Raw genomic sequence first — 14,043 nt, 5'->3', positions numbered from 1 at the left:
GTTTCAGCAACAGTATGTAAAAAGGAAAAAAAAAAGAAAAAAAAAAGGCACTTTTTGGCTGGTTGTGCCTTTAAACTTGGCAAATTTATCTATTCTCTGGAGGTACCCAGGCACTCCTTAAGATGTCCCCCATTTCTGTGCATGTTTGTTTATAGAATTTCTTTTTAAAGTAAGGCAGAATCCATAAATAAAGGCAAAAAGCAGTGCAGAAAATGTGACAAACGCAAAAATGTACAAAAGATGAAGTTAGTTGGCACAACAGAAGCTTGTAACCAGAGCTAGAAATCACTGAACTGCACTTGACATGGAAAACAAAACTGTGCTCAAATCATCCCAACTGGTTTCCAGTTGTTTATGAGCAAATCAAAAGAGCTGTGATATTTTAAACGTTGCCTAGTCAAGTGAAAATACAAAGTCAAATAATTCTTTCCCCGTGTTAAAATTGCTATAAAATCTGCACAACAGTGTCCTCAACTCACTCAAGGAATTATTCAACATATACAACCAATACCAACTTTCTCAGTAATTTCAAAGCATAAGCAAGTGATTGCAGATCACATGATTGAGACTACATTTTATTCAATATGTCTCCAAAGGTTAAAAATATTTAATGAGTAAAACTGCAACAGAATTCTGTCTTAAAGTGCTTTTTTTCTTTTAAGCTACTCATTAACTTCTTTTTTTTTTTTAAATTCACCAACGTCCTTTAATAATAAACACTTGCATGCCTAGAGAACAACAGCTTTTCTTTCATTGCCCTTCCCAACTGCCTGTGGTTTTCAGAAGGGTACCAGAAAAGACGACCCATTCCAGAGCTCCTTGACCAAACCATTCTGTAAGGGATCACTCTCCTTACAGAGCAATCTTGCTGATCCTTCTCCTAAAGAGCTTTACAAATTAGCAGGGAGACATATTAAATACAGAAGTCCTTATGTAAACCCATTCTTTAACTAATATTTTACAATGAAATGTAAGTCATCACACATCTTTACAGAAATTTGAATATTCCTATTCAATATTATCAGAAAGATTAAAAATTTGCCCTCCATACATAAGGGCAGTCTGGTTTTGTTTTTTTTTTTTTTTCCTCCTGTATAAAAACCAAAAGAATTTTTTTGCAGCATCACAGAAAAGCAACAGTTTTACATTCACTCATTTAATGTTCACATAAAAATTCAACCACTAGCGTTTGTGTATTTGATAAAATCTTCTTGACAAAGTGTTTTCGGTGTCTGGACTGTCATAAGCTACTGCAGGTGAAGATGCAGTTTTCTAGAGCATTTATTGATCTGAAGCCTTTGTGGCTAAAAAAATGCTTTTAGCTTTCAGGGAAACAACCTCCTCCGGCAACGGCTCCGATCCTATAAAGCCACTTCTCTTCCAGACTCTTCTAACAGTATAAGCAACGGGACTCCAGTTTCAGTAGGTACCAGGTATTAAATGTTTGAGTGGATCTGTTCTTGTGTTCATAGGTATCCTTTACGGGTCAACATCATCAAGGTCACTTTTAGGCTCACCAATCATCATAGGAGACTCTGAGCCCTTTCAATACACACAAGGGATGGGGAGAGAAAGACACGGCACGTTATTTTTGTAAGCGCACAATTATTGTGTCTACATTCAGTGACGGTTCTGACCTGAGCCACGGGAACAAGCTGCCTAACAGAGCAACACAACAGAAGAGAAACACATCCTTATTGTTACCTGCTGCAGATGTCTCTCTCCATTCTCGTTGGCTGGACTACTTTCTGACCCGTTACTGCTTCCTGACTGATCTTTCTCATTCAGCAAGGCTGTGGCATAGGCCAGTGTGTCCTGAATTGGAAACAGTCCAAGAGAGCATCAGGGGCCATGGTGAGACCTTAATTTAATAATATTTCCCCCTCCTTCCACCCTCCTTTTTTCCAAGTTGATTTTGAAACAATATAGCTGCTGTAATGAGATAGCTGAGTCACCACAGGTAATTGTGAGGCATTGACTAATATCATTCAAGGGTTAGTTTTTTCAGGAACAGCCACAAGGTCTGGGCTTCTAAAGGAAGAAGGGTCTTAAGTGCACTGGAATATGCTAATGTTCCCAAAACCCAAGGTGCTAACTGAAAAGTAAAAAAGGAAATAGAACAAGTTTAACATCGTCTCCCAAGACTGACACATACCTGTGCTGAAATAGTACGCTGGAAGGTTTTTGCAGTTGATGTTTCATTGGATACGTTACTCTGTGGAGCCCAATAATGTTCAGACATCTGCACAAAAAGCCAAGAAAGCCATAAAATTGCTGTAAAGAGTTTTACATGTGTGAAGGCTCATCCACTTGTGATGGCAGGTGAACTAACAGGTTTGGAAAAAGCTTCCTGAAGCCTTTGGCAATGAGCTGGAGATCTAGGGCATAGACAGGTGTGCATTTTTAATGCAGGCAGAACAGTTAGAGAGGCTATTGCCCCTCAACTGAAAACTAGCAACCAACTGTCTTTATTTGGTAACAGTACATGTGTGCATGTTACTGGGTGCCAGCTGAAGAGTCATGGATTCAGGGTTTACATGAGCCAGTACAAAAGTAAAAATGGGTGCAGCAGGATGGTCCAGACCTGTCAGTTCGCTGTGTTTCAAGAGAAGAGTGGCAACAAGTTGTGCCAGCTGCAGTGCAAGCATCTCACCAATTCTGATGCCAGGGTTCAGTACACTACTAGTTTATGTCTCCAACATCTGCCTGGCAGCAGCTGTCAGGACAGAAATTCAGCCTGCAGCTGGGATACTGTCGTGTTGTACATGTAGAGCTGGGAGACTGAGCATGGTCCTGCTTGACTGTAAGCAAACCTGGTCCGATTTTGCTGAGCTTTAGGTTTCCAAAGTGTCATGGAGTGTTTAAAGATACATTGGCCAACCTATGTTAAGTTTAGAAGGAAGAACAAAACTACACGTGGGAGGAAGAAGTTGTATCTGCCAACAGCTATGTTTTGTGCAAAACTGCAAAGATTCTTTAAGGAATCCACTCATTTAGGCATTCCCTTGCATCAACACACAGCCAAAGGAAAACTGCTTTTTTTAAAAACGTGAAATCTTCCAACACAAATACAAGGTCACTGAAAGCTTCCCACATAGCAAGGAATAATCACTACAACCATTCACACTTGGTTTTATTGACTGTACACACATCTATGCCTGAAACATGTGGGGGCCTACTGAAGTTCTTGCATGCATCAGATTTAGCTGCATCCAAACTGTCCTTGTAAAAAATGAAGTCACTCGTATTTTGTCTTTAGGGTCATGTCAGAGAGCCATATAGAGGATGGAGATTTTATAATTCTCATTGTCAACAAAGAGACAGTTTCTCTGTAAAGTTACAGCCAAATTACCTTTTTCTGTAGCCACTGCACAGCCCAACTCCAGTGGTGGGAATTCTCCTTGAAATAATCTTTTGCAGTAGGGCACCTTGGAAATTGAAATTATATTAATTAGTCACGAACAAAGCATTCTGGCAAACTTAAAAAAAAAAAAATCCAGACTTCTCTCTCTTTGTGCTGCTGCCCTCTGTGTGCACTGTTACCACTGCAACCTCTGACTTAAACTGTACAGCCCTGTTAGTAACTGAATTGGCAAGAACAATAAGGCCTTAGCAAAGTTTACACAAAGTAGTCTACTACAGAGATCAGAATTATGCTTTATTGGGACATATGCCAAGTTCTAGACAAAGAGAATTTAGGAATCATAATATTTCAAAGATCTGGGACAGTTTCCTTACATTCATCTTGGTCTTAATGCTAGGCTCCTGCTCTACAGAATGTAGCTGACCTTTGCCTTTATAAACAGCAATCATCGGTTGTTATATGAGAAATCCATCTCAGCTGCTAATCAGTAAAGATTTCACTTCATATTGACATAGGTACTACCGAGACCTTTGAGCACCACTTATATCACAGTAACAAAAGATAAAGCTGATCAAAAGTAGAAAGAGTAGCTGCCTAAATAGTCCCTGAGCGGCCTAAGGTAGGGATGAGTTAAACTCTGAAACCACTTTTACTCACTTCTGAGCCAAAGTAACAAGGAACTTGACACACTGGTAACAACGGCTGCTGTCCACGTGGTTGCTGTGGTGCATCAAGGCTGTGGAGAGAAACACAGGGATTAAAAAACACAATTCAGATTTCTGGGTACCAGCCAGACTGAAAACATAACAAAGATGAAGCTAAAATTCTAACTTAGGTGGTAGAAGTTACTTCTACAGATGCTAGCATGAGTATTCGTTGTTAAACACACTGCTGTACTACTGGCAGTTTTGAGTACTTCTACAACTCCATTGGATTCAAAATAGATCAAAGTGAAAATGCAGTAATTCTTTCAAATGTGGTACCTGAATTTTAAACAGTCCTCTTCTAGTGCAGTTATTTTTCCCCTATAATCCATTCTATATTAGATAATTGCTGTGAATCACAGAATCACAGAATATTAGGGATTGGAAGGGACCTCAAAAGATCAACTAGTCCAATCCCCCTGCTGGAGCAGGAACCTAAATGAGATCACACAGGAAGGCATCCAGGTGGGTTTTGAATGTCTCCAGAGAAGGAGACTCCACACCCTCCCTGGGCAGCCTGTCCCAGTGCTCTGTCTTCCTCACTGTAAAGAAGTTTCTTCTCAAGTTTAAGCGGAACCTCCTGTGTTCAAGCTCACACCCATTGCCCCTTGTCCTACCATTGGGCATCACTGAGAAGAGCCTGGCTCCATCCTCCTGACATTCTCCCTTTACGTATTTATAAACATTAATTAGGTCTCCCCTCAGTCTCCTCTTCTCCAAGCTAAAGAGACCCAGCTCCCTCAGCCCTTCCTCAGCAGGGAGATGCTCCACTCCCTTCATCATCTTGGTGGCTCTGTGCTGGACTCTCTCCAGCAGTTCCCTGTCCTTCCTGAACTGTGGGGCCCAGAACTGGACACAATATTCCAGATGTGGCCTCACCAGGGCAGAGTAGAGGGGGAGGAGAACCTCTCTTGACCTACTAACCACACCCCTTCTAATGCACCCCAGGATGCCATTGGCCTTCCTGGCCACAAGGGCACAGTGCTGGCTCATGGTCATCCTGCTGTCCACCAGGACTCCCAGATCCCTTTCCCCTGCACTGCTCTCTAACAGATCATTTCCCAACCTATACTGGAGCCTGGGGTTGTTATGGCTACACCTATCTGAAGGAAAAAAAAAAATGTTTGAAACCCCTATAAATGTACCAGATCACCAACTTCCACCTGGATCAAAATTTGTAAAGCTAGAAGAATGTTTAAAGCTTCTTCACACAAAAAAGCACGGCAGAATTCAACAGCCATGAAACTCTTCTATGGGAGACTTGGGCAAAACCCCAGGGCCAGGAAGTTTTCTATACTGTGAATTCCCACATCTTTTAACAAAATTCTCTGACTGAGAAGCACAAAGATTTCCACAGAGCTGCCACAATCAGATTTGCTACTCAGTTGCTCTGTCCATAGCAGTCAGGGAAGAACACTGTACTGACAGCTCTGAAGTTGGCAAATAATTGCAGGGGAACTGCAAATTGTCAGTTTTCCTACCGTTGAAGTACAGCAGATGACTGAAGTTACAGCACTGGTGTACTACAAATTACACATAAACACCCAACTGAGGGCCACAGAAAACTATTATTTGCTAATTTCCTTCTTGGAGTAAAACTTGCCAATGTGATGGATAGGTCACAGTCCACGTGCAGTGAGACTGGATGCTCTTCAGTGCTGTTGCAAGGAAACTCCAAGATAAAACTACAAGTGAATAATTGCACCTCTGTAGAGGAAAAAGACTCATGTATTGCTCAAGTTACAGAATAGAATTGGTTCAAGTGAGACCAATTTACCCAGAAATAAAATAACCACTTGGCTATTCTCTTACACTGCAGCATATCATCTTCTACCAGCCATACATGGAAACTACTAAACAGAAGAGCACTGAATTATAAGAGAGAAATAAAGAACAAAGCTAAATATTCCTTCTCACTGAAACAGAATCCAAAATAATTTAAGGTGAAAGCCACAATCTGAAGCAGCTCCTCTCATTAACAGCTATGAAAGAGATCACAGAATCACAGAATGTCAGGGATTGGAAGGGACCTCAAAAGATCAACTAGTCCAATCCCCCTGCCAGAGCAGGAACCTAAATGAGATCACACAGGAAGGCGTCCAGACGGGTCTTGAATGTCTCCAGAGAAGGAGACTCCACAACCTCCCTGGGCAGCCTGTTCCAGTGCTCTGTCACCCTCACCAATGCTCAAGCTCAAGATGCTCAAGCTGCACTAACTCATCAGAGGTGCTCTTTGAGCATTATGTGGCTATCCTCGCATTTCTTTCGCACACAAAGCCTCTTCTGATTCACATGGAGTAAGCTCTCATCACTTCTGGGACTTTTCTGTTGCTTTTGAATGCTTTCTGTATCAAATGGAGAGACAACACTTTGTAGGAGCAGCAACAAACGGGAGCCACCTGTCAGATTTCGAGGCTATCCTGCAGTTATTATTAGCATCCTTCCACGCTGAACCAGTTTCTTTTTATGGTAATTAGGACGCTGACAAAACAAAAACATTGGCAATTTCTTGAGATATGTAGGAAATAAAAATTAACTTTTAAGGTTACAGGATTCATAGAGCTATTCTGTTATGTCAATGCAAGGTAATTCCCCCTGCCCCACATTACACATACACCCTGATCTGCTTCTTTTTTAAAAGAAATTAGATCTCTTGCCAACCTCTTCATTAAGGTTCCTTAATGTCACTTTTTAAGTACGTAAGTACCACTCTTCACTGACTGCTGTTATTGGAGATAATTAACTTTTCCCAGTTAAATTCCCTTCCAGTTTGCTGTTACTATAATATTCTAATGCTTATTTTGGATTTTCTTAGAGCATTTTATGGAGGGCAGTGGGGTGGAGTGGTGGTTAAATCAAATGTGTTGAATCATATTCCCTGAGAAGGAAAATAGTTCAGAAGGATTAGAAACTAGATGATATGAACCATCACCAACATAAGGGTCAGTAGGAGACAGGAGTGTTCACCCACTGGCTTACTTGCCTATTAATCCATTTTCAGTTTCAAAGGCAAATTTGATGCGCTCTACTTGTAATGGGTCTTCAATAACCTGTTGGTAAAGAAAAAGATCAAGGTAAGTAAGTTGTGTGTGGTATCTGCATCTGTTCTATGGAATGGTTTTAACCACCTCAACGTGGAAAACAAACAAGACTTGTGAAGTGTCATATATCACCGGATTATCAAGACAGTAATTTAAAAAGTAACAAAAACTCCAAACTGAAGGATTAAAAGATGGATATTGATACTGGCAATTCAGTCCTGACTTTTTTCATTATGCATTGATACAGATATCTATCCTGTAAAAGTCTTCAGCCTTCACCTACCAGTATCTCATGAAGCAGCTGGAATATGTTTTTCAGTTCATGAGGTGGAGCAGTTTCCAGTTGAGTCTGCGTGTAAAAAGTATAGTTACTTAGATAGTAAAATATGTTGATGATGCAAAGAATTACAAGACAGCTTTATAGATTTTTGAAAATTTGTTTAAAACAGTAAAAGCCCCCCCAGAACCCCAAATCCACCAGCACCCCCCTTACATCCAACAAACTGTACTGATTGTTCTGCAGATCCCAGTGCCATTCTAACCCACAAGACACAGTATGACCCAAACCTAGAAGAAACACCTATGCAAAAAGCTTATCTTGATTATCTCCCTACCTTAATGAAGAGTAGCACAGTAAAGGAAAAGTGCTCATTACAAAAGCAGCAGTACACCACCATCTCAATGAGAACCGACAGAGATCCAGTCAGCTCTCGTAGCGCGTACATCACCTAAAGGAAAGTGCAAACAATTTCAGATGTAGCCATACAATTATTTTTAAGTAAGTTTGTAATAGAGTGTTAGACTTTTCCAGGAAGGATGCAGATTTTCTCCCAGCACCTGCATGGCCCAGTGAGCTGAGCCCCTGCCCTCACAGCACTCCATTCAGCTCCTGCTGCCCACCTCCAGGGGGCTGGTCAAGTATGATCCACTTAGTCAAAGCAGTTCAAGTTAGCACCTCCGGCTGACATGGTAACTGACTGCATGGGTGCTTGCAAGATGTGTTCAGCTGCCTTTGCTAACTTTGTAAACTCTCAAACCAGACCCCTAAGTTTAGGGATATCCTAGAATAAGAAGGGGTCAAGAAGAAACCAAAGGTGCCTTCTTGTGTAGGCTCAAAATAACAACATCCTCCTCAGCTGGAGGTTTTTTAATATTCAGTGTTTTTCATGTAAAGATACTTCAAAGAAATCACATCAGACCAGCTCTTTGGTTCAAGCAGGGCAGGATTTAGAACAGATACCTCCATTAAGTAGGGTTTTCCTTCAGACAGGAATAACAAGGCTTCTACTTCTTCATGGAGCGTCAAAAGTGGACCTGAAGTAGTGATGCTTAGAGGTGGACGCTGCTTAAAGAGACCAGGAGCTATAACAGCAAATACAAAAACAATCCACTAATAAATTTTTGTTTGTTCTACACACCTTGAAGGCACTGCTGTTCATTTGGCATTGTGTAATCTCTAATGACATTCATCTAATCACACTGAAATGTCATTTACTTTAGTGACAACGCAGGCAAACGAACTGCAAGAAGGTCAAAGCGGTAAATTCATATTTACTATCAGTACTTTGAACTTTAGTTTCACTCCCAATCACTGTGGCACACTCATCATATTCAGAAAACTTATCATCCTTCTTTTACTTTATGATTTTTGACTGCCACCAACTCCAGAAACTTTTAACCCTCGACAGAAATCAAATTATTCTTTTTAAAAGACAATTAATTCTTTTAAAAATAATAATTCTTTTTAAAAATTATTCTTTTAAAAAGACATTTCCTCCTTCAGGAAATGGAAGATCTCAACTTATGCCTTTATTATCTTTATTTGGATATTTCTGCCTCTTTTAAGAAATATCTAGGGGAGTATTTCATTGCTTGTTATTCAGCAGCTCAGTCTAAACACTCCCCTTCAGAGTAGCAAAAGGCATAACAAATCTAAGCAAAATACAGCCCGTTAGGCTGTCATTGTTGTTCAGCCAACAATGACACAGCTCGATTCACTTACACGAGGAAAGACCTTTTAGGGATATGGAGGAGGGGAGAAGGCACAATAATGTTAATATCAAAACTTCTCCCCTCTTGAGTTCCCATAATACTATCTGTTTGCCACAGTCTCTTGGGATATTTACAGCAAAATAAAAAGTAATTGAACATATGCTAATTATGGCCTTAAATTCAAAGTTATTGTACCTTCCTCACTGATATTAAGTTATTCCCATCAAAATAATTGAAATGCAAAGTCACCAAAAGGCAAAACCGCAATTCTTACCAACGTTTCTTTGCGAGGAGACGTCAGAGTGCAAAACAAGTAGTGCTACAGTATTGTGAAGATATCCAAACTCACGTGCTTGTGCTGAACTCCACCTGCGATTCTGCTTAAGCCAAATGAGATTTGTTGACAATATTATTACCAAAAACATGATGCTCACTTCCACCAAAACAACTATTTCCACACTAACAACACATAGGTAGACTAAGACTTGTATGAAATTTACAGAATAATCCAAGGATTAGGCTATCCTACCATGTGAAAAGTATTTATCCATAATTTAACCACAGACGGACAAACTACAGCACAACACGTTAGGTAAATTTTACCTGGTTACTCTGCCGGTTGGGACCAAGGAGAAAGTTGATCATGTGCCTCAAAGCAGAGTGTCTGAGAAGAAGACTGCTAGCCCTTATACCCTGCTGTTTAGACAACAATAAAAAGTTACACTCCTGTGCAGGTAAAGAATTAGTGCTCTACAGAACAAAAGTAAAATGCACAGGCTAAACATTGCATTTTCTACTAAAAAATAAAAATAAAAATCACACAGATCAGGAAGGTACACCTTTAAAAAGCTGTCTCATTATATAGAGCACATTATATAAACTGGAATAGAATCAGCATATGCAAAGTAAGTGTCATATAAAAAAAACCAACTACAACAACAACAAAAAACTTAGGAATAGAGAGAAACTATACTGGGGTGAACAGTACAGTCCAGCCAATTATTCTGCTTCCCATAGGACAAAAATCCTGAACACTGGATTTTTTATTTTTATTTTATTTTATTTTTTTTTTTTTTAAGAACAGCCAAGAACACTACCCCAAAACACAAACCCCAAAATTCAGACTCTGGAAATGACATCTTTAATTGCTATACTTTATGGATACATTTTTGTGTGATTTTATCCTAATCCAGTGTTGAAAGTAATTTACTTTTCAAAAAAAGAAAAAAAAAGAATACTCTAATAAAAGTTCTGGAGAAGTTCCACTCTGCTGCTTAAAACCTTCTATGAATATGGATGACTAGCTGCTTTACTGTTGTCCTTTGAAACTAAAGTAGCATGAAAAAGCAATGGCTTCTTACCTTCTGTACAAAGTTATTGAATAGCAAAAAGTACTGAGCACAGTTTTTACAGTTTTCAGGTACATCTTTATCCAGTAGAGCAAGTAGCACCTCCAATAATTGATGTAGACTTTTTAACTGTGAAAAAAATTATTAATTTGAATGTAAAGAGTCGTCTACTGATTAAAAAACAGTGTTTCACATATCAGAATTAAGGTATAGTTAACAAAATCATGTTTATGGTCAGACATGCTTGCTGTGATGAATAGTTATAGCTAACAGAGGATTGCAGCCTCCCCATTTTTAACTCTTCTGAATGAACTCTGCAGCATTAACTAGGACAGTCATGAAAGCATTGGCCTGGATGTAACTTGCTCAAAGAGGTGGAACTCAGCAGTTACATAAATTTGCAATATTTTTAAAGCAATTCAAATTACTCCTCAGAGTGAACTGATATTCAAATATTCCAGTCATTACAGCAATGCAGAACAAACCAGATTAGAAGTAAACTGTCACTTGAGGTCTCAAGTACTATCACACTCAACCATGCAAAAAGTGATGTTAGTGGTTAGTTTGCATCAAGGCAAACTACGTGTGGGAGATAATGTATTACAGCTCAGCTAACAAATAGCGACTAACAGCCAACAGGAAGTAAAAAAAATCATCAAACTACATTGTAAACATTCAATTCCCTACTACTGTATTCAGTTTGTAGGATCTCATAGCAATCCTTCCTCTAAATATGACAAACTTTATTAACAGAAGCCAATACAACAGTAGTGCCTGCCATCCATGACACGGGATGGAAAAGAATAGATAGATCCCAGAAACTGGATAGCAGAAACATTCCATCACATCAAATATTAAAATCTGTCATTTAAAAAAATTCTATCAGACTAAACAAGATATTTAAAAGTCCCCACTGACAGCCTACAAGAACAGGCCAGAACAAAGATAACACATCTGTCTGAGTTCTCTTAATACAAATGATTTGGTTCAGGTATTCCAAGGGAAATAGGTAAATCTCAAACATTCTACAAATGACTCCTTTTTCACAAATTTCCTGCTGGGTTTTCTTTAATATCAAGGTCAACAAAACGTAAGAAAGCTGGACTTCCCAAACTCACTTGCCAAGATTTTCTAATAGAAAATTAAACCTTTAACAATAACCATAATTATGGTCTCTGGAACAAGGTAACTCAGTTACTACTGCTATAGGCTTCTGACTGAGTGAGGAAGGAGAACCAGTTAAAATTAAGTTGATATCTGGAATCAGAAAAAGATAATAAATCTTAAGAAAACACTGTTTCCAAACTATTAAAAAAATATGTGGTACCAGTTTATAAGACAAGCTGAAATCAGGTAGAATTGTTTATAAGTAATACTTTGAACTTAAATTCTGAGAACTATAGCAGCAGGTTGTCATCTCCTAGGGTAGGGACAGACAAGCACTAACCTATTCATGAAATGAAGAGCTACAAGCACAATCAAGACAAGAGCTTTTCACCTTGTCACTTACAAATCACACAGCATTGTCTGCAAACACAGAAAGAGCCACTAGGTAGAGACAACCAACAGGATTATTGGTGAGAGGTGACACTAACCTTCTCCTGATAAAGCAAGGCACTGTCGAGGGTCTTTTCAAGAATGGTGGCTACAGCAACTCGCACCTCCCTCACACTGCATTCCAGGAGGAAAGTCCTGGAAGATAAAAGGTGAAGCTGCAAAGATAACTGGAATCAACATGTACACATGGTTACTATGATTAAATGTGTGGTGTTTATTATTTTAAAAAGGGTCACAGTCCAGATCTTTCTTGTACTGTACTTCTGTGAATAAGCTTTAACTCGCTTTCCTGCTATCCTGCTTGTCACTAGTAAGGCCTATAATATTACTTCATATTTATTCATTCAAGTAACAAAAAATCTAAAACTAAAAGCTATCATAGGATCCTCTCTGTCAATGCAACTTCAAAGAACAATTTTTATTTACATTGACATAGCTCTCCAGGTGTGTCAGTTCTCCAAGAATTTGTCGTAGGTGTTTTCAAAACAACTATTAGCTGATCTTGAGCTCAGCAAGAAAAATTCTTTCCAGTTTAACTGTGATCTTTGTCAGCTAAGTGTGTAACTTACACCTTACCCCAAACACTTTCACCATGTTCTCCTTTCCCACCACTTGAAGTGACCAGAGAAACTTAAACACATTCCAAGGCACTCCACTGAATTAAACATCTGTATCCTCCTCCATGTATGCTGCATTATTTTATTAGCTTTTCAGAATTACTCAGAAAGCTGCACAAAAAGAGGAAATACTAGAAATAAAAACCTAAGTGATTGTCTAGAGTGCCCATTTAAAGAATGTGCAGTCAGCTCTTTGGGAGTACATCAGTAAAGGCCAGATCATGTTATTAGGAAGCTTTATCCATATATGAGACACAAAACACCCAAGACAGTTACCAGTACTTACTTTACAAGCTCCCGGCCCTCTGGCCCAACGAAATATTCAACCAACCACTGACAAGCATCAATGCTTTTGGAGAGCAGTGCATCTATGGTGGCAATCCATTCTTCTGTATCAGCCCTTCAACAAAGTGGGGACAACTGTCAGTAATGGGAGAAAAAAACACCTCCAAAACCCAAGCTGTGTTTCTTGTTTGGCAAATAGAAATAATTTTTACTTTAATTGAACATACATTAGATGGTTTAAGACAAAAACACTTAGAGAAGTATTTTGGAACAACTTTAAATCCATTAAAGCATTTCCATAACAAATCCACTACTACCAAAACAGTGGAGAGCTGGGAGAGGCAGCAAACTGCTAGGTTATTCACAATCCTCCTTCCTCTCTCAGATTTATTTGCTATGGGATTCCAATGCAAAGCAGAAATGTATTGCTACTCCTGTGAGCATCTATACCACCTGCAGTATTTCAAGGTGCTGTAGGTATGACAAGCATGAAAACCTCAGAGTATGTTGTTATAGAGTACCCAGAACAATGCCTTACCTGAGTTTCTTCTTGGTTCGGAGATAGGTTTGGAAGAGGAATTGGACTGCCAGCTGTAAGCTCACCTTTGCCATGCAGGGATAATAAGGATGCTTTACTTTAGTCTGAAAGAAATGTCAAATTTACCTCTCATCAGAAGCATGCCTGCGGCACATATGCTGTCTCTTAAACATACCAACATGTTCTATTCAAGTGTTCAACCTACTTCCTTTGTAAAAAATAAAACAAAGCATTTTTTCTGTGCTAAAGCCAGTCTCCAGTAGTGACTATGCTAGTCAACAAACATGCTAAAACAAGAACAAACGTGCTGTAAGGCCCACTGGATCTGTGAATTTAATAAATGGTTTGCTTACTATTCCATTTAGAAAAACTTAATTAGTAAACTGTATTTCCAGTGAAAGTCTCTCAACTTTGTGGTGACTAACATCAACTTTTGGATCTTCCATACAGAGAGGAGTTTTTGTCCCTCTAGAGCTCAGTTTGCAGTATTAAAAAAAAAATCTGTGTGCTATTTCATAAATTTTACTATGGCACAGTGACATTTCTCCCACTACTAAAACAGGAGGCTGGAGTCTGCTTTGAGACAGATGTTATCA

At 39.1% G+C, this 14,043-nt stretch overlaps 1 protein-coding gene across 1 annotated transcript in view; it reads right to left on the bottom strand.

Annotated features, from left to right (window-relative positions):
* Window positions 1-690: 690 nt before the first annotated feature.
* The window catches only part of USP24 (ubiquitin specific peptidase 24), a gene marked incomplete at its 5' end in the record, with an annotated part of 52,197 nt that continues 38,844 nt past the window's right edge, over window positions 691-14,043 (bottom strand). Inside the window, 15 exons of the mRNA XM_029085764.1 lie at window positions 691-1,542; window positions 1,705-1,815; window positions 2,156-2,242; window positions 3,353-3,428; window positions 4,022-4,100; window positions 7,052-7,118; window positions 7,393-7,458; window positions 7,724-7,837; window positions 8,350-8,471; window positions 9,376-9,478; window positions 9,705-9,797; window positions 10,463-10,579; window positions 12,046-12,142; window positions 12,911-13,024; window positions 13,448-13,551. Of these exons, the coding sequence (XP_028941597.1) occupies window positions 1,480-1,542; window positions 1,705-1,815; window positions 2,156-2,242; window positions 3,353-3,428; window positions 4,022-4,100; window positions 7,052-7,118; window positions 7,393-7,458; window positions 7,724-7,837; window positions 8,350-8,471; window positions 9,376-9,478; window positions 9,705-9,797; window positions 10,463-10,579; window positions 12,046-12,142; window positions 12,911-13,024; window positions 13,448-13,551 (1,413 nt within the window). The remainder of the gene's footprint in view (window positions 1,543-1,704; window positions 1,816-2,155; window positions 2,243-3,352; window positions 3,429-4,021; window positions 4,101-7,051; window positions 7,119-7,392; window positions 7,459-7,723; window positions 7,838-8,349; window positions 8,472-9,375; window positions 9,479-9,704; window positions 9,798-10,462; window positions 10,580-12,045; window positions 12,143-12,910; window positions 13,025-13,447; window positions 13,552-14,043) is intronic.

This window comes from Antrostomus carolinensis, unplaced genomic scaffold, assembly GCF_000700745.2.
Source record: "Antrostomus carolinensis isolate BGI_N321 unplaced genomic scaffold, ASM70074v2 scaffold9397, whole genome shotgun sequence".
In the NCBI taxonomy this organism is placed as follows: Eukaryota; Metazoa; Chordata; class Aves; order Caprimulgiformes; family Caprimulgidae; genus Antrostomus; species Antrostomus carolinensis.
This window is presented reverse-complemented; position numbering and strand designations above follow the sequence as displayed.